The 24,619-nt window shown below is 51.1% G+C and overlaps 1 protein-coding gene across 2 annotated transcripts in view; it reads left to right on the top strand.

Annotated features, from left to right (window-relative positions):
• Positions 1–14,435: 14,435 nt before the first annotated feature.
• Positions 14,436–24,619, top strand: part of MSI1 (musashi RNA binding protein 1) — a 30,693-nt gene continuing 20,509 nt past the window's right edge. The window contains exons 1-6 of one of the 2 annotated variants that reach the window (XM_030501341.2): positions 14,436–14,724; positions 14,984–15,024; positions 15,149–15,230; positions 15,344–15,428; positions 20,035–20,076; positions 21,825–21,917. In XM_030501341.2, the coding sequence (XP_030357201.1) occupies positions 14,666–14,724; positions 14,984–15,024; positions 15,149–15,230; positions 15,344–15,428; positions 20,035–20,076; positions 21,825–21,917 (402 nt within the window). In that variant the 5' untranslated portion in view covers positions 14,436–14,665. Of the gene's footprint in view, positions 14,725–14,983; positions 15,025–15,148; positions 15,231–15,343; positions 15,429–16,389; positions 16,683–16,775; positions 19,909–20,034; positions 20,077–21,824; positions 21,918–24,619 lie in introns of those variants that run through there. The other variant, XM_030501339.1, reaches the window with a different exon arrangement.

Below are 24,619 nucleotides of genomic sequence, written 5' to 3' on the forward strand. Positions count from 1 at the left end.
GGCAATCTCCTGGTTGCAGGAGGACCTGAGAGGTGAAGTCAATCCAATTGGTGGAGCAGCCATGGCTAAACTTCTGGAGTCGAAAGGATGGGTTTGCTATCTCTCCTGCTTGGAAAGGAGGAAATACAGTGAACATCTTGAGGTTTAATGTAACGAAACAGGCCAGGAATAAAATTAACTGGATAGCTGTTACCGATGTGTCAGTCACACTTTGCCGCAAAGCCACTGCTGATTGCTGAGATACCTGTTCCATCAGGCATTGAGAAGAGGTAGCAAAACAATTTTCAATGCATGGCAGTCTTAGAGACCTGCTGCACACAGCAAATTTGATGCTGTGATAGCTGACACTGTTTGTGACAGACAAATCTGCGGCTTGTGTAGTGAAGCAGTTCAGAAGTGCCTGCTGCCACATACCAAAAGGCTGTGGAAATGGTACTTACTAGGAGAAATGTTGTGAGAGGATCCCAACTACCAAAGGTGTCTACAGAAAGCCATAGGAGAGCAACAATATGTTTGAGCATACTGGGAGATTTCGTTTGTAATTATTTTTCTTCCCAAAGGCACAGATCGCATTTGCTCTGATCCTGTTGGAAGCTAGAAAATAGGGGACTGTGGAGAAAGTGGTATCGGGAAAACCAATACTCCAGCACTGAAGTATAAACTGAAAGAGAAGGAAACAATTACAGGAAAGGCTGTTACTAGAAAACCACTGGGAGGAGGGCAGATACACCCAGGGCAACACGTCTGGGATAAATATAGGGAACAATTTTGGAGGCATGACCTTGCCCATCCTTACCACATAGCCTTTTCCTACATTGTGTTAGTGGGAAGATAGCCACAGGAATTGCTCTGACGTCGAACACAGGGTTGTGGAAGAAGTTGCACTTGCTTACTCATTTCTGACAAGGCAGGGATCATGTTTAGAACTACGCACAATAAGATGGACTCAAAAACGTTGCTCTTGATGATGTAAGCAGCTGGTTGCTTCAAGTGAATCAGCTTATCATTTGAAATGATGCCTGTGGGTTAATTAAAACTTGTAAGATAGAGAATGGATGTAAATATGTCTGTAATGCAGGTGCACTATGAGAAGAGGCAAACAGAAACACACGAGAAACATTGCTTAGAAGGGGAAAAATATCTCTCTAATATGACTTGTGGGGCTTGTTGTTGTGTTTTCCTATAGGAGCCATCCAGGGGAGAGACTCCCTTGTTGGAGGAAAGCCCTGCAGCTCCTGTAGGGCAGGGCTCTAGGGGGCTGTCACTGGTCAAGTGGTGACAATAGGCAGCTTGGCAGAGTCAGAGTGTGGACTTTGCAGCATTAAAAATCAAGGCAAGTAGTGTTAGCTCTTCTCCATGTGTGGTTAAATGCTTTCTGTGTAGCTGGTGCCAGGCACTGTTGCGGCCCACTGCTCACAAATGCCTTTGCCAGGTGGAGACCACGTCTGCTTGTAGTTGGAGTTAAGAACCAAATGGGGCTTTGGTCTCTGTGTCACTTCTAAATGATACTTAGGCTTGTATTTCAGGGAAGGGGTTTGGAAAAATGGATCCTATGACACTTTCAATGGGTGAATTCACTGATCTTTCTCTTTTCCCTCCTGTGCTCTGAAATACTTGACTAACCCACGTGTATGTGAGAGCTGCCCTGTACCACAGCTGTGTCAGCCAAGGATCTTTTGTTTCCTTCACATTTCACACCACAGTAAGTGACTCGGATCAGACAATCTCTTAGAGAGAAGCCACTATAGGAATGCTGTTTTCAGCATCCAACACTGTCCTAGAACAGAAGGCAGAGACCTCCCGTTTGAGTCTGCATAGTAATTGGTTACTGTGCCCTGTTTTGGGGGTGATTAGTGCCACAGTGTCTACAAGCGGAGACTCTGCAGTCTAATTTTGTAATGAAGAATTATAGTAAAACAGTAGGCAGTGCTTCCTGCAAAGAGTATCTGCTGTGTATGGCTTCATACAGGATAAACTGTCTGGCTTAAATATAGAAGCAGCGTTCTTCTGTCGGGAAGTCTAAAAGAAAACACATTGGAGTTGGTGTTTGCTGGCAGTGTGTTGGGTATGTCATTCACTTACCGATCTAAATTCCAAATGCAATAGGTAAAACAACATTAATTCATTCTCCTGTGATGTACTGGTGTGATGGAAACATTTGTGAGAGATGTATTCCCCATCACAGTGCAGCAGTTGTCTGTCAGGGTTTGGCTTGCAGGTAGCCAGGGTCCCTGTTGCAAGCCGGGCAGCATGCTGTACCTCCTACCATGCCGACTGTGAAACCTCCTTAGCTCCTGATTACTTCCTTTCTCTTTCACTCACAAGGACCTTGATCCAGCTATGTCTGTGGCTGGCTCTTGGTAACAAAACTTCTGTCTGAAATGTGCTGTGTCTGGCAAAACAAGCAGCAGCTCTCGTGAGGTCCTTCCAAGCAGGTTTCTCTCACTGCCATCGTTCCTCTTGCACACACACCCCATTGCCCATCCCAGGATTTGCTTCCTTCCTTGTGCTGATTGACTCTGTTATTTTGGAGCACAGGCTCACAGAGCCAAGCTAGAGGATCTCCAAGGGAAGTTTTAAGTGTTCAATAAAAGAAGGAATGCAGGGAGAAAAGAAAGCCTGACTCAAATGGCATCATTCTCTTTCCTTCATCCCTTTGAGGTTCTCCTGCCTTCCCTGCCTGCGTGCGACCTCCCTCCTCTCCCAACCAGGCTCTTTCTTTTTCAGTCTTCCTCCTGCCCCTCACCCTCCTTGTTCATTGATCTCCCTTTAGGCTTTATTAGTGACTCCCCCTCCCATCCTTTCTCTCCCTCAGTTTTTCTGATTCTCTAACATAAGACAATTGAATGAGGCCAGACTCCTAAGCCGAAGCTGGGGGTGAGAGGGAGGAGGCGTTAAGATTTAATGATATTGCCTCTTTAAGGAATCCCTAATTCCTAACACCCATCTCCTCCCCCACCTGAGAACCAATTAAAACTCAATGAATTCAAGTGGAGGCTTTTGTGCATCACATGTGCTTGACTAACAAAGCCTTCTCCATGCTGGAATAAAAGCTTCTATTCAGCAGCCAGTTTGTTCTAATTCAAATCACTTCCACTCCAGCATCCTCTCCTTCCTTGCTGCTCCTGAGTTCCCAGGCTGGGCTGCCACCCGCACAGCCCTGCCCAGGGCTCACACTTCACCTTGCAGAGCTCTACCTTGTTCTAGTGGAGCAGAGAGCAGGAGATGACTTCCATATGGTTAACTAGGCAGCCCATGGTCTTTATGGCCCTGTCCCCAGGAGCCTGCTGGCCTGGGGGGAGAGCCCACGTCATGCCCTGCAGCACAGGAGCTCCAGCCCTGGGAGCTGTCTCTGAAGGGGCTCTGCTGTGCTCATGAGGAAGAGCTTGTCTGTGCAGTCTGCTCTGCATGTAGACAGAAAATTACCTTGTGTATGGGCAGAGCTCAGCCTTCCTTGAAACCAGCGAAAGCCCTCTCCTTTCCTCTTCACTGTAGGCATTACACAGATGTGGTGACATCTGAAGTAGCAGGAGAGTCCAAAAGCACACACAGTCTAGGTGAGTCAAAGTAGTTTGTACTTTAATCTGCCTCAGGGTATAAATTGTGCTACCTGGGAACCTGAGGGTAGCTTCTGTCCTCTGCCTTGAGAATAAAAAAAGAGGCTTGAATAAGGTCGTCTGGGGGAAAGAATATATTTCATGCTATTCAACTTCCACATTGAAAAACCTCACTTGAAAGCTTTGCAGCTGCAGGTCTGGGGTTTGGGTGACTTCATGTAGGGAGGCAATTCTCTGTCCAGATGTTAGTCAAGTAATCTTCCAGGTGTAAAACAGGCTCTGCTCAGAGCTTCTGCCTGATCGGTGTCACCCGAGCTGTTAGCAAAGCTGTATGCATGACATTAACTGGGTTATCTTTTCCCTCTTCCTGCAGCCTCCTATTTGTAGAGACACTTTTGGATTTTGGGTTGGGGTTTTTTTTTTCTCTTGTGAGAAATCTGTGGTAGAAGCAGGTTGAGTGCTCTCCTCTGATGCAGTGAGGTTTTTACTCCCTCTAATCTCTCCTGGGAGCTCCAGCACTGCGGGCCAGCTGCCAAGGAAGCTATCTGCTCTGCTCCAGGGCCTTGTGCTGGTACATGGCAGTTGCATTGCTCCTGGAACTCGGGGCTTTCTCAGGGAGTCACAAAGGAGGTACCAGCTCTTGGATAGCTGGGACCTGGAGACGAGAAGCTGCATGGTGACCTCAGAGCAGCCTTCCAGTATCTGGAGGAGGCCTACAAGGATGCTGGAGAGGGACTCTTCGCTAGGGAGTGTAGTGACAGGATGAGGGGTGATGGGTTTAAACTGAAACAGGGGAAGTTCAGGTCAGAGATAAGGAAGAAGTTCTTCACTGTGATGGTTGTGAGGCCCTGGCTCAGGTTGCCCAGAGAAAAGTGGTAAATTCCTGGTAGTGTTCAAGGCCAGGTTGGACAGAGCCTTGGTGACATGGTCTAGTGTGAGGTGTCCCTGCCCATGGCAGGGGGTTGGAACTGGATGATCTTAAGGTCCTTTCCAATCCAAACCATTCTATGATTCTATGATCTGTCCCACAAAGAGCTCTGGCAATTAAGATGAGCTCTTGGAAGCTGGTTTGATATTTGCAGAGGCGCCAGTGGTGAGAGGAGTGATTTGGATTTACACGTAGTTAGGGACCTGTGGTGTCTGACAACAGGGGTATTGCATTTTGAACTCATCTGACAGTCTGTAGAGCTGGTAATTCTTTCTGCCACGCTGCCTCACAGCTGTCGGGCACGGCAGCGAGTGAGTGTTAATGCACATCAGGGTGTGCTGCATCTTCTAGTCAACTTCCATGGAAGAAAGATTTGAACATCCCTCAGTGGTCCTATTTCCAGCTATAGCTGTGGTCTCTCTCACATCTGATCACCAACCCCAACTGTGACCAGCTGAATCCAGTGCTGAATCTGTTTTACTGCTTCCAAAGAGTATGTTTGGGTCTATACTTGTCCATCTCATTTGTGTGCTCATAGATTTGCACACAGAACCCTCCTTTGCTGTCAAAAGACTTTTTTACTATTTAGGAAACTGGCACAAATTTTACATCCAGCTTTTTCCCTGTAAGTGCAAGTTGGCCTCTTGTTGCAGTGATGTGTGGAGTTGGAAGGAAATTGTGCTCTGGATAGGTTTTCCCTTAGCAAACCCAGTCCTGTGTCTACATAAATGCCAAAGAGCAGGGACTCTGCAAATGTGCAAAATGCACTGGGCAAAGATGAACCCACAAGTGGTAAAGAAGGGTTCTTTAAGTGACAAGTTCATGTCAGGTAATGCAATTTGATATCGTGACAGTATAATCTCTGTCCATGAATATGGTGAGGGGGACGAAGATCAGATCAAAATCTGTTGGTTTGAAAAAATACTTCATTCCCTGAGTTAGAGTGCTGATTATTCGGAGGAAGTTAAAAGTATTTCCTTTTACAGCTCTGGGGTTATTTTCTGCAGCATGTTCTCTCTCAAGATCTCAAAGCTTCTTTTTTTTTTTTTTTTCCTTTTTGAGGTAAGGAAGAAACCCCCCAGTTTTCAAGTAGAAAACCAGAGTTTTCTTGCCCTAAATCACCCAGCCAGTCTGTGATAAGAGGTAGAAGCAGCACCAGTAACTCAGGAGCTTTACTGAAGAGCTTGGACCTCTTTCTTGAGCCTCCTGTGAGATGCAGCAACTATGTTATGAACTCTTTGAGGTGAGGGGCTGGCAGCACTCTTGTGCCTGCTTGGAGCCTGGCAGGGCTTAGTTGGTCCCTAGGTTTCTCTGTAATAAACATGCTGAACTGAAGGCAGCAGCAGATCTGGGCTCAGGGTGTGTGGCTTGGTGGGCAGAACAGCCCCTTCCTTCGTGACGCAGCTGAGCTCTTCTTGTATCCACTGACCTTCGTCTCTGGGGCTCTGCACTTTGTTCCTGTTTCTCGTTAGTGAAATGAGTTGGATGGTCTCAGGCTTGCTAGTAAATGGTTTCTGCTTCAAAACAAAGTGCAGTTAGTTTGGCAGGAGAGTCCCAGGTCTGACCTAAAACTGAATTACAGCTGACCCTGAGACAGTGAGGCCCCTCCAGGTCAGGGACAAGGGCATTGTCAGGACACTGGGAGCTTGCACTGTAATTAGCAGCAAAGGTATCAAATACCTCCGTTTCCAGCATTCCTTCCTTAAAGCAACACAAGCATAAAATGCCAAAATTTCTCCTACTGCAGCCTCACTAACAAAACACAAAGCCAAAAGGGAAGTAAGGCTGAACAAACTTCCATTGATTTGCTTTTTCTCTGCTCTGCAGTAAATCCCTCCCCATCCTACACTGTCTCCCAGAATCCCTTGTTCCCCCAGCATCTGGGAATGAATTTACCAGATGCAGCATTGCTTTCAAGGCTCCAGAATGACCAACAAACTTGAGCACGTTTTGTCTGACTAGCAGGAGTAAGAGTAGCTTTCCTATTTCAAACACTTGCTTGGCTCCAGAGCTGCTCTCCCAGCAAACATTTCTTCTATCCCTAGTTTTCTTCAGACACCAGAGAGGCTCTTTTAGATTCACCCTCCAAAATGGATTTGTTTGAAGTATACTTTGTCACAGGAACATGATAACTTTTGATACAGGAAAATGCTTGTACTAGCTTTCTTGGTGTCTTGCAGAGTGCCAGTAAACAGAGAACAGGGTGTTATTGTGGTTAAAAACATAGAAAAGGTATAAATTGAGTGTTATGCTTTCAATTAGTTGACTATGCATAAACACAGATCTCATGTGCCCACCCTGAGACACCACTTGCTTGTTTTGTAGAGAGTGCTGTGAGTTGAGCTTCCTTGGGCCTTGAGTGGAAAGAGGAACATTTCCTGCATCTCCGGCTTTGGACTCAAGCGCTCAGAATCGATGGGAAGTTTTGGAAGATGCCTCACTGTTTCCATCCGTCACAAGTAGGCAGTTTCCAAGCCCCAAGGGTGTCTGTGAAGCAGCAAACTTGGTGATCCCCAGAGGGGAAATGCTGGAGCAGGGCAGGACATACTACACAGGGCTTCCAAAAACACCCATATAATCAGATTACAAATCCAGTGAGTCAGGATGTTACAAGCCCCGAGTATGATCCCACTATTTCCAGTGTAACTCATGAGATTCCTCTCTTCTGGTGTCTCCAGAGCTGCACCAGTCTTTCCTGCAAACTGGAGAGCAGAATCTCCTCACTGATTGATCAGAAATATAGAATCATAGAATAGTTTGGGTTGGAAGGGACTTTCAAAGGTCATCTAGTCCAACCCCCAAAATCCACCTTCTCTTGGTTTAAAATGACAAGTAAATGGAACTAAAATCTTAAAAACGTTTAATTCGATTAATTTTTTTTGTAGAAACCTTAAGTGTGGCTTTTTTTTTTTAATGTTACTATTTCCCATTTTGATGCACGTATCTGGCAGAAACTTTGAATTGCAGAGGTTACTGTTTCAGTCCTACTTTTATAAAGGGATGTTTCCAATATATATTGTGTGCCTCCACTGTGAGAGAGGTTTCCTGCTGCTCCTCTGCAACCCCCTGCTTTTGACAGAGTATCTCTATGTTGCTTGTGTCCCAGCTTTGCACTGAATAACGCCTTGGACAGCTACTTTGGAGCGAGCTGGTCCTTAGCTGTTGAGGTGGTTTGGCCACCAGCCAGCGGGAAGCTCTGAGGAGTATGGTTTGTGAATCACTGCTTGCTCCTGGTGGGAAAAGGGTCAGTTCCTCAGTTTACTTCAGCTCATGGAACCGCATGGGCATGAGGTAGGTGGGGAAAATTCTGCCTGGGACCAAAAAATACCCAAACAAAAGAAAATGGCATAAGGACCCTAATATAGCAAAATCAGCCTTGAGGGAAATCCAGAGCAGGCAAAGGCGTGAAAAGATGAATGCTTAAAGGCTGTGAAAAGTGAGAAAAAGATAGGCAAGAATAGACAAGTAGCAGCAGGAGCAAGGTATTTCCCACTAGACTATGAGCAGTGCAGAATCAGAGCTTGTCTTCATCTAGAGGTCAGCTCGCTGGGTCTGTGGGCAGGAGAAATCAGTGTGTCGTGGGACCAAAGAACAGATTTTGAACCTTTTCCAGTTCCAAACTCAATGCATTTAAAAGCTGGTGCAGGTTGCTGCAGCTGGAGTACTTAGTAAGAGCCATCTCATTTCACATTCCCTAGTGTGGAAAGATGGGGAGCCTGTAAGCCTGAGTGAAGATGCTATGCCCTGGGGTGGGGAAACCCTCCCTCTCTGGAGGATACCACTCCTGGCCCCAGAGCATCTGTTCTGGGCGCGCTGCTGGAGAAAAACAGGAGTTCTAAGTACAACACCCACTGGGCAAGTTTGTGCCTTGCAATAGATGATTCTTTTATGGCAAAGAGAAGAACAACCAGAGATGACAAGTGCACCTGGAGCCTCTCGTGCCTCCCTTCCCCGTGCAGCAGGGAGGAGGCTCAGGCAGGAGTTACGTGTACAAAGCAGCTAAGCTGCTCCTGCAATCTGGGGATGGGAGCTTTGCCTGGGAAGACCCTGGTGTCCGTCTTGATTAGGATGTGATGCCTGATGTAAGTCATGTGACAAGTACAAACAAAATACCTTGGCAAAACCTTGAGGAACCAGGACAGGCTGAGCTCCTTAAGGAGATTTACAGAGTGTATTTCTGTCCTGTACACTTGCCTTGATTTGAACCTTTCCTGTCTCAGAAGCTCCAGCACCCTGGATTTTAAAGATGCTCTTTTCTGTCTATTCCTTTAAATAATCTGTAAACCTGCTCAATTTTGTGCTGTTAACAGTATAGTCCCAGTCACTTTATACCAGCATAGTATCAGAATGCTATAAAGTTGTCTTTGAGAAGCGCTGTTGGGATTTGAGGAGCAAAGGTCCCATCAGCTTAGATTAGAAAATAAGTCTTGAAGAAATGGGAGAGTTAAAAGCCAGTGTGAGTGTTACAGCAGATGTAGGAAATTGATTATGTCCTGAAAGAGAAGGGATGAAGAAACAGCTTCTGCTTGCTCAGCTCGTGTTCGTGTGGTGAGGGTAAAGTTCTCTGCTCCTGTAAGTGCCTGTTCCTCCTGGTGCTGCTCTAGGATAGGGCCAGCACCCCGGTATTCTGCCTCCTGCAAACATCTCTGTGGAGGATCCAGTCCTCCTTCCCCTGAGCCCTGTTCTCCCCTTGCTCCCTTGTTCCCTTGGACTCAGCTATCATTAAGGCAGATTTTAGAGGTCCTTGACATGGTGCTGACTTCAGTCCCAGATTAATAATTCACACATGCGTCAGACCTGCAGAGGATGTGCAGATCAACTGATAGTGCAGCATCACTGGTCCCTGCCTCAGAACCTGGTCAGTGGAGGCCTAGGGGAGTGGGCTGTGAGGGAACCAAGCAGTGTCACTGCAGGGAGGCACTGTGAAAGCTGTGTCCAGTGTGGTGTTGTGTTTGGGGGTTTTGCCTTCCCCCTGCCCGGGACACAGGATTTTACTTTTAATACAGAACTTTAATATCTTTAAAAAACGTTAATACAGAAACTCATTTTGTCTAAGTTACCTGGGAGCTGTTGCACTGGCTGGTGCAGACCTTGTCACTTCTATTTATCTGCCTGAGTCCCAGACCTTTCCTCCAGTCCTGGTGTTTGGTGCAGCCCGGCCCTGTAGTGCACTGTTCCTTGCCCTGACACGTGCCTGTGGACCACAGCCTTTACATCTCTCTGTGTTATTCCTCTCTTCTCTAGCTCCATCCGTGCATTGGAACGTGCTCAGATCTCCCCTTTCTATTAGATAAGCACTCACTTTTGCCTCCTTTACTCCAAACTCTTTCTGTCCTTTCACCTCACCTGATGAAGAAACTTAGAAACTGAGGATTGAAAGTGGTGCCCAGAGGTCACCTCTGTAACAGGCAAGGACAAAACAGAACCTGATCAAACTAGCGTTGGCTTAATTTGTTCTTAAAAATCTTCATGTATGGGGGTTCCTTGGCCTTTCTGGCTGACTTCTCCCATCTTTAGCCATCCTCATAGTTACTACATTTCTCCTAATATCTGACCTTTATCTCCTGTGCCAACTGAGCAAATTGCCTTGTCCTCAATGAGCACAAGGAACAGTTTAATCAATATTGTGTTCAAAACAGTCCAGCACATCTGGTGGATTTCTGTAGCATCTGTCCTCACCTCTTTTCTAGGGGTGGGGAAATGGGTCCCTCTGTATCACCGCATGGGAAGCTCTGAACTTGTAGGCAAGGAAGGGAAGAGCAGGAGACAATGGTCAGCTTCCGGGCTGGAAAAGAGCCTTTTAAAATCAGATGCTGTGGGAAAGGTCCCCTTTACATGGGTTGCTGGAGTGAGGTCTGGGGAGAGGTTAGGTAGGAGCAAGGATGGAGGAGAAAGCAGTCTGTGACAAATGGTAACTAATTGGTTAGAGGGGAGGTGGAGCTCAGGACACCTTCCAGGAGAGAGGGTTCATTTTTAAACCCATTGTTGCTCTCTGTCACCTTATATGCAATCTTTGGAGTGTTGGGTTAAGAAAAAAAGTTAATGGGAAGTAAAAATGTTTTTAGCTCCTCTTTGGAGAAGGCACCTTTGCAGGCTGCTGCAGGGAGGTGGCACCAGGCTGGTGCGGTGCTGGTACTCCCGGTGTACAGAGCAGCTCCGGTGTTAGAGCTGAGCAGTCAGTGTTTCCTCCCTTGTTTGCTGGACCAGCTTAGATAGGAGCATGGAGACTGGACACCACATAGTAGTTTTTAGAGCTTGTAGAGAGGGAGAATAGCAGGAAGGGCTGATTTTCCCAGGACAGCGAGTGGAAGCCTGTAATCTCCTCCTGTCCTTCAGAGACCTCTCCTTTTTGCTGTTTTATGCTGAGTCCCTGTTCACCACACCAGAAGTTCTCTTGCTGGTTTCCTTTTTTTTCCCATCCCGTGCAGATCTCTTTATTTTAATTTTCTTTCTTCTCCAATCCCTTTTGCTGTCGTGTGGGGTGCTCTCCTCCTCTCTCCTCCCTCCCTCCTTTATTCTAGTTATCCCAGTTGTCTTTATTTTTCTCTTCGTACTCCCCTTTCTCCTGCTTTTTATTCACCCACACCTATGTTTCTCTTTTCCTGTCTTGCATGCAGCCCTGTTCCTCTCTATTCTCTCCCACTCTGCTTTTCCATATTCTGCACCACGTAGCTTGTTTTCCCACTGCGAATCTTGCTCCATAAGGTTTCTTACATGAAGCAAAGAAATCCTTGGCACCTTTGCAGCCATTCCTCTCTTCCTGTTGCCAACTCTGTTGCTCCCTGCACCTGAGAGGAGCCTAAATGTCTAGATTTCTCTACATAGCTCTTCTCTCCTCATGTGCCTAACACTTGCCCCAAGCAAGGAGCTGGCTGAGCAGTGGGTTCCCTTGGAGGCACAGACACTCCTGGCTGCCTTGTGCAAGAGCTAGCAGGGAGGTTTTGCCACCAGCCTTTCCAGAGGGTCAGCATCCCTCCCAAAGCAGGCATGAGCACCACTGGAAGCTGCTGCCAGAGGCTGGCATTGCCCCCAGGCTGCGGTTAACATCTTCCAGGTTTGCATGTTGAGCATTGTAACACAAATACTACAAAAATTATTTGAATTCCAGTTCAAGTTTGTTTATCAACTGTCCAAGCTAAATGAAAAGCGAAACTTCCCATAGTACCTGACTGCCAAAACCTCCTGGCTAGAGACAGATCTCCAAGACACAATCTCTCCTTAAGCCTTATATGATGAGGGAGGAAAAGAGGCGGCTGCTGCCCCTCCCCTAACCTCCACTTTTTGGAACCTCCCCCTCACCATGAATAGCTCCAGTGTCTGCCACTGGTGCTGGGCAGAGCTTTGCCAATCATCCTCCTCAGCAGGAAGTGGACATGATTTTAATAGTGTCACTCTACCACACACGAGACTCTGAATAGCAGCAAGAAAACTGAGCAGTTTCGTTAATGTGGCTGGTGTTTGGCAACCTCTCAGCAGCAGCCACAGAGGCACTACAGCTGTCTGTCTGCAGCCCCAGGAACACAATGCTGCGTTATTTGATATTCGGCAGATCATCTTTCTAATCATAAGGTCTGGAATGTTTTATATATTTACTTCTCTGTGAGGAAAGCTTCCTACTGTCACTAATCAACAGATTTTTTCAAGACCCACTGTCTTGTGTGTTACAGAGAGAAATGAATTGGTATTTACAAAGCACTTTGGGGTCCTAAGGTGGAAACACAAAATATTGCGTGTATGTTTTGGAAAGGGCCTTGGAATAAGTTACATGGTATAGTGTCATTCCCAGTGATGTAAGTCCGACCACATCCTCCATCCAGATCCTCCTGAAGGCTCACTCTTGTTTTCTTCTGGTGTTCGGAGATGTTAACTCACATTGATCCTGTTCTCCCTTCTCCAATATTATTTTGATGGAGAACAAGAATAAAACAGCATACTGCAAAAAAAGATGCAGTGAAACATTTTAACACTGTCCCCCTCAGATTGCTCTACTTTATCTGTCTCAGAAATAACACACATTTAAAATAGAGCAATGCACTGGTGGTAAACCAAGAGATGTTATTCCTTTAGTGTGTCCAACACTGAGCTCTCGTGTCTTATATCTATCTTCTGTTCAATTAGCATTAGTACTGTGCCTATGTTGGGCACTTATGGAGCATGAAACCTGTACCAGGTGACTTGAAAACATTAGTTCACCCCCTTTGGAGTATTTGCCATCCAGGTTGGAGGGAGCAGTGCCAGGAGGCAGTGCAGCAGCAGTGAGTGTGGGCAGCATGGCCAGAAGCAGTGGTGGCTTCCTGGCAGCACAGCTATCGTCCAGGTTTCTTGGGATCTACAAGGGGAGGCGGCCAGGATGCTGCCTCAGTTCCGCTGCTTCCACTGGCCACACAGCCCTTCCCCATCGCTGCTCGCTGCAGTGCCTCCTCTGCATGCTGTTATTTGTATTTCTCTTCTGCACCAGCCCAGCACCTCCACATAAAGTGGTGATTTCAGCCCTGTAGAATGATGAGTGGCTTATTCTGGAGAAGCAGATCAGCCTGGATGGGTGGCAGTGGGAGCTGGGGCTGCTCCATGGCCACAACTGGGATACTGTGTAGCTTGGGGATGGCTACCAAGTGTCTGCTGTTGAGTGTGTTGCTGTGCCCGGGTACAGGGCCAGGAGCTGGGATAGTGTCAGTGACCCAGCTCAGGAAATGGAATGGGTGAGTGGTGGTTTGGCAGAGGATGAATTTAACTCAGAGTTGCAGCCTTGGGATGAGCCCATGTAATGAAAGATACTATCACAAATTATTGTTAGAGCAAATGTGTTGCAGTTCCTCTCCAGGCAGGAGATGAGGTGCATTGGCATATGGAAAAGCAGTCATGAGAGAGGTCAAATGAGGATGGCACTGACCTGAGTGCTGTCACTGCCTCGCTCTAGGCAGTAGGAGGGTACAGGGGAGACTTGTGCTGGAAGGAGCAGAGCTAGAGATGTGCGTGGGGAATATCTGGCAGCACAGAGGCACATACCTGGCACCTTGTGATACCCTCTTGCAATGAGAGGTGCTCACAGTGACCATCACCAGAGCTTTTGTGCCCTGCTGTGTTCTGGTGTGCCACAGATGCAAACAAGCGCTTTCCCTCAGAGTGATGCATGGCACAGTCAGGACAGGCTGCAACTCTCATCTGACTCTGGCTTTAAAAGTGTTGTGTTTGCCGCTCACCAAGCTCCTCCAGGCTCCCGGGCCGGGTTGCCCAAGAGCAGAGGCAGAGTGCACGGACCTGCTTCCGAAGCCATCAGCATGTGGATGAACTTGTGTGGCAGTGGAGAGAGGCTGGAGCTTGGCACGGCTCTGTGTCAATCTGAATGAGCGAGAAGCTGCGCGGTGGCCTCGGGGCCAGCCGTGCCGCCCTCTCCGGAGCGCCGTGAGCAGAGGCCGGAGCGGGGCTGGGCCGGCGTCCCCGGGGTTGCGGGGGCTCCGCTGCCGTGCCCAGCGCCAGCCTCGCTCGGGGCCCGCCGCCCGGTGCGGGGCGGGCAGCCTCCGGTCCCCGCGGGCTGCGAGGGGGCTCCGGGGCTCCCCGCCACCCGGCCCAGGTACCGGGGCGAGGAGGGCAGCCCCCGCTCCCGCCCTGGAAGCGCCCTCGACGAGGAGGATGGCGGCGGGGGCCGGTCCCGGGCCCTCCCCGCGCCGGCTTTAACCCGCCCGGTGCCGGCGCCCGCTCGGCGGCGGTAAGAACCGAAGGGCCGGGCCGAGGTGTCCGTGGGTCCGCCGTGGCGAGCCCGAGCACACGGGGTCGGGCCTGGCTCCGGCTTCGCCGCGCCGGGAGCTGAGCCCGCCGCCCTTTGTCCGCCGCCCCGGGGCAGGTGCGGGCGGCGCGGCCGGGGACAAAGCGTCCGCGGGCTCCCGGGCTGCTGCTCCCGCCGCCGTGCCCGGGCGCGCTCCCCCGGCGCGGTGCGGGCGCGGCTCCCGGCGCTCGGCCCCGGCGCCGCCGGCGGGTTTTATGCGCAGGGCGGCCGGCGGGCCGGCGGGGGTGGGAGGAGCCGGGCAGGTTGTGCCCGCCGGGCCCTCCTCCCTCGCTCCCTCCCCGCCCGGCGGAGAGGGGTCGGGGGAGGGGGCAGCATGGCCTGTCCGTCCGGCCCCTTTTCCAGCGCTCATCTGCCCCGGGAGTGCGGCGCCGCTCCTCGCAGGGAGAAGAGGTCCGAATGGAGACAGACGGCAGCCAGCCCGGCCTCGCCTCCCCGGACTCCCCGCACGACCCCTGGTACCGCCGCGGCGGCCGCCCCCACCGCCTCCCCCCCAACCTTCTCCCTCCCCCCCCCCCCCAGGCCCTGGCCTTGGCCGCCCCCTCCCCCCGGACCCGGCCGCCCGGCCCGGGCAGCCGCGGCGGCGGCGGTGCCGCTGCCAACATGGCCGATCCGCGCCCTCCCCTCCCCGCCCGGCCCCGCCGCCGCCGCCACCCCCGCGGGGCGCCGCGGCCCCCCGGCGCGGCCCCGCTCACGGCTCTCCCCTTCCTCCCGCAGCAAGATGTTCATCGGGGGACTGAGCTGGCAGACCACGCAAGGTGAGCGCCGCGGCGGACCCGCACCTGCCGCCGGGGCCGGGGGTGGCGGGGCCGGGGCCGGGCCGAGCCCGGTGGGGGCGGCGGGGCCGGGCCGGGACACCCACGGTGGGCGCTGTGCTTGCAGAGGGCTTGCGGGAGTACTTCAGCCAGTTCGGTGAGGTGAAGGAGTGCCTGGTGATGCGGGACCCGCTGACAAAGAGATCCAGGTGAGAGGCCGGGCCCGCGCCTCCCTTCGCCCCCGCCGCGGCCCGGCCGCCACTTTAACCAACTTTCTCTCTTCTCTCCGCATCCCCTCTCCTGCCCGGGCTGCGGGGCTCAGGGGCTTCGGGTTCGTCACGTTCATGGACCAGGCTGGCGTCGACAAGGTCCTGGCCCAATCCAGACATGAACTGGACTCCAAGACGGTGAGATGACTTCTCTCATCTCAGGGGTGCATTTGCTGGCGGAGCGGCTGTGCTCGAGGCAGCCGTTGATTGTAGTGTTTGATTTCCAGTTAGAGGTTGCAAACTATCGATTTGTGATACGGATCAATTGGTCCCTTGTCTATCCCGCTCACCGGCAGGTACTGGCTGCTGCCCGAACCGGGCTTGCTGTCGGCTGAGGGCCGATGTGCTGATGCGGGTCTGCATATCCTGGTGATAGTTTTCCTTCTGCCCATCGGTTGTAAGGCCCTTCCAGGGAGTGACTATGGCCCTCTCGGAGCTGGGACACCTGAGTGCTTTTGGGGCTCACAGTGGGAAATGGATGCGGCTGTGTTTGGGCAAACGGGAGCCGCCCCTTCCCCCATGTGCTGCTGAGCACAGCTCCCTCCCCAGGGGTGCTGTTCCCCAGCGCCCAGGCTCTGCTTCCCCTGGCCATGATGGCCTGTGCCCTCTCCTCGGCAGAGACCCTTCGTGCTGCTGCCCCAGAGACTCTCCCGTGGTTTCCTCGGTGAAGTTTTTGTAACGGTCATGAAGGTTCAGGACTTTATTGTTTCCGAGTGTGGCCAGCACCCGCCCATGCGGGCCACCACTGGCCTCTTGGAGTGGCTGCAACAACCAGCCCTTGCTCTGCAAGTGGGGGCTGATTGGGAGCCCCGGCTGGACCAGCAGGAAGATTTTGGTGGCTCCCTGGGTTGGTGGTGTATCATGCCGGGTCCTGCCTTGCAAATCTGTGGCGCTTGGGAGATGTGCAGGCTGTTTTGGGGGTGGGGGTGAGGTGTCTGAGTGGGAGGTCCCTTCTCTTTAGTTTTAGTGACTTGCCTTCCCCTGAATTCCTTTTTCTTATTGCTGCCCCGGGGTGAAGGTGAGGGTAGGGATGGGGGAGCGGTGGGGACTGCGGGGGGGTGGCATGGTGAGGGGAGATGATCCAGCTCCGGGCACAGGCTGCCGAGGAGTCCAAATGAGGAACTTTATTTCTTGCAGCGCGTGGCTCGGGCGTCCAGCCTTTATCTTGGCAGAAGGGAGAGGGCGGGAGAGCGAGACCCCCTTCCTTAGGGTTTACGGCGTGAGTTGCAGTGAGATTTATGTCTGTTCCTGTTTAACTGCCTGGATCACTCCCTTTGATGTGCACAGGTCCTTCCTCCCCACGGGAGCTCCCGGTTAAACCTACCCCAGCCTTCCTGGCCGAGGCTGGGTCCCCAGGACTCACAGCCCTCCTCCTTTCAGGAGTGATGTGAAGTGAGTTTTGCTCTGGGGGAGGGTTGCGGTGAAGTCTTTTGAGGAGGGCCCAGGGCATTCTTTTTTTCTTTCTTTCTTTTTTTTTTTCACTAGCCTGTGTAAACACGGTGTCTGCTGAGCTAGTCCCGTCATGAGTCTGTGGGCTGGCATAGACCCCTCTTGGAAAGGCAAGTGATGGATGTCCGTTGTAGCATTAATCCCGAAAGCGTTTTTGGGGCCAGGAGCGAGCCGGAGCCCACGGTCTCCATTCTTCTCCCTGAACTGCAGCCCACCGTGCGGCCCACGAGGCGAGGAGGGCCAGGCAGGGTGGACAGGTGGGCGCTGCTGGGGAACAGAAGGGCCTCGTGGCGCAGGGCGCGTGGGGACCAGCCATTGAACTTCCCATCTGCGTCTGCTCCGCTTGCCCTGCCGCTGCCCCAGAGAGAATGGGGCAGTTTCGTCAGGGCCCTTCCTTTGTTAGGAAGTTTGATCGTCTCCCCCTCTTCCTTTTTATTTTGTATTTAGTATGGTTTTCAGCTGGGTCAGGTGTTCTGGGGTGTTTTGCCTGGTGAGAGGTTGGTCCGCATGGAGCCTCCGAAGACTGAGCTGAAAGGCTTTGCTGCAAGTCATGGGTTAAATGACACAAACTCATCTGAATCCTAATTTAGGGTTTCATGAAACTTTGCAGGAAAAGGCTGGTGTCCTGAAAGGACAGCCTTCTCTCCAGGCTTGGTGCCTTCTGGCAAGCAGCACTTGATAGACACTGTTTGCCCAACTTGTTGCTTCATTGTTTTCTGATTCTTCCTACCCTAACGAGGGCTGTTGGCCTGGTTCTCTGGGGAAACCTTGTGCTTTTCAGACTTCTCTTTGTTTGTAAGCTAGATAGCAGGAGCCTACGGGGTTATTGGTGAAAATGCTTGGTACGAGAATTGGCTTTGCAGGCTCAAGGTAAAAGATTTGCGTGACTTTGTAAAGCCGCAGCTGGCCGTTGCCTTGAGCTGCTCCTTTATGTGCTGGGGAAGAGCGGGCTTGGCAGTGCTGGGCTGTCCTGGTGTTTCTTTGTTGCCGAGTTTTTGCTGGGTTTGTTGGTTTGTCTTTTGTGGCGCAAGGAGCAGTGCAGACAACTGAATGAAGGTACTGGAGGTGTGATGGACAAACAAACGAGTCCTGAGGTCTTGTGGGTCCTTCCCTCTGCTCCCCCTGCTCTGGGGCACTGACACCAGCCGGGTTAACACAGGAATTACGTGACCTGAGCTATTAAATGGTGCTGTAGGTGGCCTGAAGAGCGTTATGGAGGAGCCTGGCTGGCCCGCTGGTACACCTGCGACATCAGTGGGATGCCTCGTCCCCAGAGCCTTGTGGGGTGGAGTGGAAGCAGTTTGAGCTCAAGTGACTTCCACTCACTGCAGCCTGATCTCAGGGTTTTGTTTTTTTGGATACAATCTGAGCAGTTCTGAATGCTCTTACTCTTAGGAGATTTCTATCTAGGTTTGTAAAAAGGATCCATTACGTCAGTGGGTGACACTGAAACACAACTCCTCCAGGGCTATTTGTTTTAACACTAGAAAGGAGGGAATAAGGTACCAGCACTTTTGCTTTAATTAGAAAGACTCCAGGCACCGAGGAGCAGTCCAGTTGGAGTAACTTGAGTCTGGCACTGAACTCGCTCCCCTCCGCATGTTCCCAGGGCTGCCCCTGCAGTGGGTCGCTCTGGCCTCCCTCTACCTGCAACAATAGCTGGTTGTGCAGAAGAATTTGTGAAATGACTGCCTGCTCCCTCCAGCCAGGAGGACACGTTATCTCTGCCCAGTTGATCACACTCAGGGTAATGAGAAAATGAGGCTGAGCTTAGCATTGCTGAGTATGAAAGCATCTTATTGGCAGGAGCTGAATGACACTGGCTGAGAAGTAAAAGACAGTAGATTATTGTTTTTGCTTATTATCTGCCATCAACCTCCTGGTCTCCTGCCGTCCCCTGTCCTCAGAATTCGCTGTGGGTGTCTGCACTAGCCAGGAAGCGGTGCGGGGGGGTGTGTGTGCCGGGGAGGGGAGGGATGGAGGTTCAGATGCCCCAGGGAGGCACCGGAGGGGAGGATATGCTAATCTGTTGGAGCTAGGAGAGGGAGGTTTATTTTTGAGTTTATTTGTGCTCTTCACTTTTGCCTCTGTTTACTTACATGCTGAGTTTATTTATGTTGTAGGCTGTGAGTCAGGATGGAGGTGGGGAAGGCAGGGAGAGAAGCTGGTGGAAGGGCGCGGGGAGGCCGAGCTCCGGGGCTGTGTGACAAGTGAAAGGATGCGGGACAGGAGGGTGGCCAGGCTGGAAAGCTGAACAAAGCAGCGAGAGGAGCTGGAGAAACACAGCTTCTTTTTGGGCTGTTTGAGCTGCTAGGCAGATGGGACAATGCTCCAGGCTGCCCTCCCAGCTTCAGCTTGTCCAAGTGCAGGGATGAGCCAGACCTGCCTTCAACACAGGTCTTTGTAAGCTGATTTGTAGGTCTGGATCATCCCTGATGTGATGTAACTTTACAGGAGTTGCTGTAAAAATAGGCTATAAAGAAAGGTGGTGGCTGAGGAGAGGAGGCTTTGTGGGTATTCGGCTTGCAGCTGCATGAGTGTTGTCCCTGCTTTTGTGGTGCTGGTGGTGTGAGGCCAGTGCGGCCACGCGCTCGTCGGTGCTGAGCCCAGCAAAAGGCACCTGCATGGCGGTGTGGGGCCGGCGGCTGCGGCCGCAGCGGGTGCATGGAGGAGCTGCACAGGCACAATGGAGGGGAGGCAGCACGGCATTGTGTGTGGCGCAGCCCGGGGACGGGGACAGCATGCTGCCCTGCGCCCGCAGCCGGGGGGCTCTGGACTCCCCGGGTTAATCGGTGCTGTCCTGTCTGCTCTTTTATGTCTTCACCCTGTGTTTTGTGGGATGAAATGTTGGGATTTTTGTGCGCTGCCTCTTTTCTGTTCTGTTAGTACCCAGGTGAGCTGTGTACTTGCAGGTGGAGTGAAGGGGGAGAGCAAAAAGGCAAAAGAAAGCACTTTTAATGTGAGGCCGGTGATGCAGGGCATCCAGGGCAGGCCGAGCAGGAGGGTGCAGCCCAGGCTGTTAATCCCAGCATGTGATGGGCTCTCGGGTGCGTCTGGCCAGCGCTCAGCCGGAGACAGACCACTGCATGCTGGGACTTGTAGTCTCCCTGGATTATACCTTACCGCGAAGGAAAGATGTCTGCAGCCAGCTTCATTTTATGCACATCAGGTAGATTCTCTGGGTTTTTAGCAAGGTGCCACGTGGGTAGAGACAGCCATGTGCTTGGAGGAAACCCTGCGTCTGTAAATAGGCAGGAAAAGCGCATTCACGTGTTCTTCCTATCATCTCTTTCAGATTGACCCGAAGGTAGCGTTCCCCCGCCGAGCACAGCCCAAGGTAAGCACTGCAGGCAGCCCTTGCCACCCCAAAGGGTGAAATTCTGGTGGTAAATCTTGTCCCTCCGTGCAAGGTTACCAGTGCATGCAATGGAGTTGCTCCCAGGGATTTGGTCGGGACTCACCTGGAGCAGGAGCTGCTGTGCTACACCACCAGTTTGGTGTCCTGTGCTGTGGTGTGCTCCTGTCAGCCTTGCAGCGCAACACTGGGGGTCTGCATGGCAGTGGAGGAACCAGGATGCCCCTCTGTTGTACTTCAGGATGCATTAATTAGAGCTGATGAAATAAATGCTGCCCAGGTTGGACTTAGTCCTTCTGAGGTTGCAGCCAGTGTCTGGAAGTTTCAGGCCTTAAGAGATCTAGAACAGCTCTATGCTGCGGTACTGTACAGGAGGAAGAGGGTCATGTGTATGCACATGTGCCTGAATAGGTGTATGGCAGGGACAGGGGGGAGGATTTTGTGTTGTGAAATGCCCTTGTGTGCTTCAGCACTGGAAAAGGCAGGAGTTTGGTGTTGGACCTTATCTGCAAGAGGCTCTGGCATTGAAATGAGCAGTTGCAGAAACTTTTTCCAGGTGCGCAGCTAGAAACTTCTGACTGAGGAGCCAGCAGCAGGCTGGACACTGCCTTTAGATTTTGGGTCTCCCTTTAACTTTGCTCTTGGATGGGAGTTTTAAAGTTTAGAGTCGCTATTCCAAGTGCTGTCACGAGAGAAAGAAGAACGGGGGACAAACAGTGTTGAGAAGCGGAGAGGGAAGGGGAGACTGATGCTGGGAGGGAAGTAAGGGGGATCAGGCACTGAGAACAATTGGTGAGCAGGTATCCCGAGTAACTGGAGCCAGGAAGCACATGGTAGGAATTGGGTTAATTCCATTAAGCAGTTTGGTGACAGAAGGTGCTTTAGTGTTAGAACGGGCTGGTCTCCAAGCCAGGGAATTGCTGCGGATTAGCCCTATGCTCCTTGGGGTAATTAGGACCATGTGTTCCTCTGAGAGCAGGGGTGTAGCCAAGCAGCTAAGGGGAGGATGCAGCTGGAGAGCTGGTTCAAAGGATGTCGGTGTGCCTCAGCCGGGCAGCAGTGGCCCCTCTCTGGGTGGTTAGTGTTCTTCCTTGTCCCAGCTGCATGAGTGACAAATAGCAGGAGGGATCTTCTCTTTACCTTCTTGCAAAGGCAAAAGAGGTTTAACAGGGAGTTGACTGGCCTCCCATTTAAGTCACTGCGGAATGGGTGTGAAATGAAGCTTATTTTATGCAAGACTGGATGCTATGTGGTTTGTGAGCTAGGAAGGGCAAAGCCTGGGGAGCCTACCTGTGCTGCAGGCCTTCTGCCTGTCCCTCCTCTATGGGAAGCAGAGCAGGAATCTCTCAGGAAGCCTGGAGGAGGCTGGTAAAGTGGCAGGGCTGGGGAGTGGACAGTCCTGCCCATTGCCTTCTTGGTGGTCAAGATGCCAAGGGAGCAGCAGCAGGTTAGCGAGGAGAAAGGCTGGAAATGTGCTGTCTGATGAGGAGGTGGTGGCTGAGCGCTGGCAAGAACAATGGGGTGGTGTGAGGGTGAGAGCATGAGTTGGGCTCCGACTTGGGGCAGCTCTGCCAGCCGTGTTTGGCCAGAGGGCTTCAAGAAGGTGGATGCTCAGTTGCAGCAACAGGGCAGGCACTTCCTGGCAGTGCAGGGGGGTTAGTGGCCTTTTGAATCTCGTTCTCTGCTCGCTCTGGGTTTAGTCAGTGAATTCCTGTCCTTCCCTTTTCCAGATGGTGACCCGAACGAAGAAGATATTTGTGGGTGGTCTGTCCGTGAACACTACTGTGGAGGATGTGAAACAGTATTTTGAGCAGTTTGGGAAGGTAAGTCTCTTGAGTGCTGTTGGATCAAAGCTGATTCGTTCTGGGGCAGAAAGGAGTTTCCTGAACCTCTGTGGAGGCGGGATTAGGAGCTTGCGAGTCTTTTGCACAGGGTTAAGTAGATTGAAGGTCAGTTACAGACACTGGGTGCCTGTCATGTCTTTGTACGGGCTACAGCCAGTGACTCCTGCCCTGTAGTGATTTGAAGCAAAGAGTTTGTCCTTGTTCCTGGAGTCGGTAGAACCTGGGATAAGGGAAATGGTTTTCCAGTTTTTCCCTACCCGGAGGCCTCATGTGGCCCCCAGATTTGCACTTTGTTCAAACACTGGGGGCAGGCTTGTAGACACTCCTAACAGAGCAGCTGCAGCATCAAACCTGTGATTTTGGCCTGTTTCTAACTCAAAACCTTGTGATTGATGTTTCAGTTATCCTTTATTAAAAATAAGCCTTTTGGACCTGAAACTTCTGCTGAGTCTTGGGCAAGTGGTGATGTTAGTTTTGGATGTTTGGAGAAAATTTGGCACTATGGCTGTCCCTTGTGTTGGTCTTGTTCTTCTGTGCCAGCTGGTGGCTTAGGGGAGGGTGGGCATCTGTGGATGGAAGTCACTTGTGCCATGGTCCATGACAGCCAGGTGTGCAAACTGTGAGTTGGGACTGAATTGGAGAATAGAAGGGGGCTCAGTCTTGGCCTTTCAGCTGCGTTAGGAGGTTGTCAGCATCTCCAAGGTCATTCTCAGTATTAGACTGAAGGACCCCAAGATTTCTAATGGGATTAGGAACTGAAGGGGATCATTGCACCCAAATGTTGTATGTGGTCACCTCTGGGACAGGAAATTGTGACTGTTTCACTGTTGTTCAGTGGTGTTGCCCATGGGTTTGCTGTTTGGGGCAGAAAGTGTTGGATTCTGTAGCTGTTGGGATCTCCCTGCCTGGCTAGTGGGGGCAGAACACAGTTTGCTGGGTGGTAATCTGGCCAGGATGTTGCTGATAGCATCATGGATGTGGAGGGAACTGCAGAGCGTAAGGGATATGAAGGCTTTGGTATTAATTTTCTCCTGAAAGAAGATTGCAAAAAGGTGTTGTTATGTTAGGGCACATTAATTAGTTGGTGAAATGGAGTTTCGTAACTGGTTTTGCCATGTTGTTGAAACTTTTGGGCAGGAAGTTTGGAACAAGTGTTTGCTCAGTACCTTTGTTCAGCTTCTGAAGTCAAATCTGCATGTCGTGGTACGTGATCATGACTGCAAAGTGGGACTCCTTTGTTTTTCTGTTCAGTCCTAAAAGTAAGTGGCAATAGCAGATGCGGTCAGATAGCCCCATGTTTGCTGGTCATTGGCTTTGTGTGGTTTTGTTTTCTGTAAGAAACAAGCAAACTCTGTTGTGTCCCCAGGAGCTTTTACATGGTGTCACTGAAGGTGTCACTACCAAAGGTGGTGTTGTCCATGTGTCTGTGTAACCTACAGATTGTTTGTTTGACTTGCATGTGCTCCTATGCTGCTGGTGGATGTATTTGATTGGAAAATAAAATGTTTTGGGCATAATCTCCTTTTAACCTTGCCTGTTTTAACCTTGCTCTGCTAATTTGAAGCAGAAGCATGTCATGTAGCACTCTGTTTACAGTTGCTCTAGTTTGAGAAGTACTTTCCAGTTCTTTTGGGGTGTCATGCTGCTGTGTTCCTCTAGTTTAATGGTCATGTGCTGAAAGCTGTCCTGACGTCAGGAAACTGGCAAGAACTGGTTGTGTCAGATTGTTTTCTTGGGGCCTGGGCAGAAGGGAGAGTTCTGCATAGCTCACTGCAATTCATTGCTGAAGAACCAGCATCCTGGACAGCATCCGGTGCTCACAGTCTGCATGAGGCTGATGCAGGCGGCCTCTTGGCTCTGGGGAGTTTCCAGGGCTCGGCAGATTGAATCTCTGTGTTTGGGGCAGTTTCGTGACTCATCTGGACACTTCAGCTGAGGAGAGACTCCGCACAGCTCTTGTATAAACCACCGTTCCTGGCCCTTAACCATCTTCCAGGCTAAGACTCAACTAATTCACCAAAGACCAGGAGAACTGTTTCCTGAGACATACCTTCCAGTTGGTAGCTCTGTATGGGTGATGAGCAGGATCAGGGGGAAAGTGTGTTTCAGAGGGAAGCCTCCGTGGCCATCAGCACTGGGGTTCTGAGCTCTGAATGTGCCACTCTGGTTTGGAGGGCTGAGAATGACGGGCTTAGATGTGACTCCTGGAGAACGTGATTTTGGTACACAGGCTCTTCTGGTGTATGTTGATGATACTCCAGGGCCTCCTAGCTTTCAGAGGTCTCCCAGGATCCCTTCTTTAGAGTTACTCTTGGCACCTGACTCTGTGGTCTTCATCTTGATTTGTCACATCTTTACGTGAGAGGTGGTGAAGCTTCAGTCATGTTATCCTGCCTGAGAAAATATTTTCCAAGTTATTTGGGACAGTACTACTTCTGGAATTGTGACACTGTGTGAAAAGGAATTGTTAAGGACAGCCTTTTAAAGCATTTCCTTGGAGGACTTATACTCTGAGGAAGCGGCTTTGTCTATGTTCCCTCTTCTTCTGAGGGGCCCTACAGCTTTCTAGGATCTGGCAGGAGGAGACATTCCTCTTTCCTCCTGCCTGTCCAGGGAGGCTTGGGAACACTTAGGATCTAGAGAGGAGAGAGTGGAGACCACTGAGTCATCCTATCTCGATT

This window comes from Strigops habroptila, chromosome 11 (assembly GCF_004027225.2).
Source record: "Strigops habroptila isolate Jane chromosome 11, bStrHab1.2.pri, whole genome shotgun sequence".
Taxonomy (NCBI): Eukaryota; Metazoa; Chordata; class Aves; order Psittaciformes; family Psittacidae; genus Strigops; species Strigops habroptila.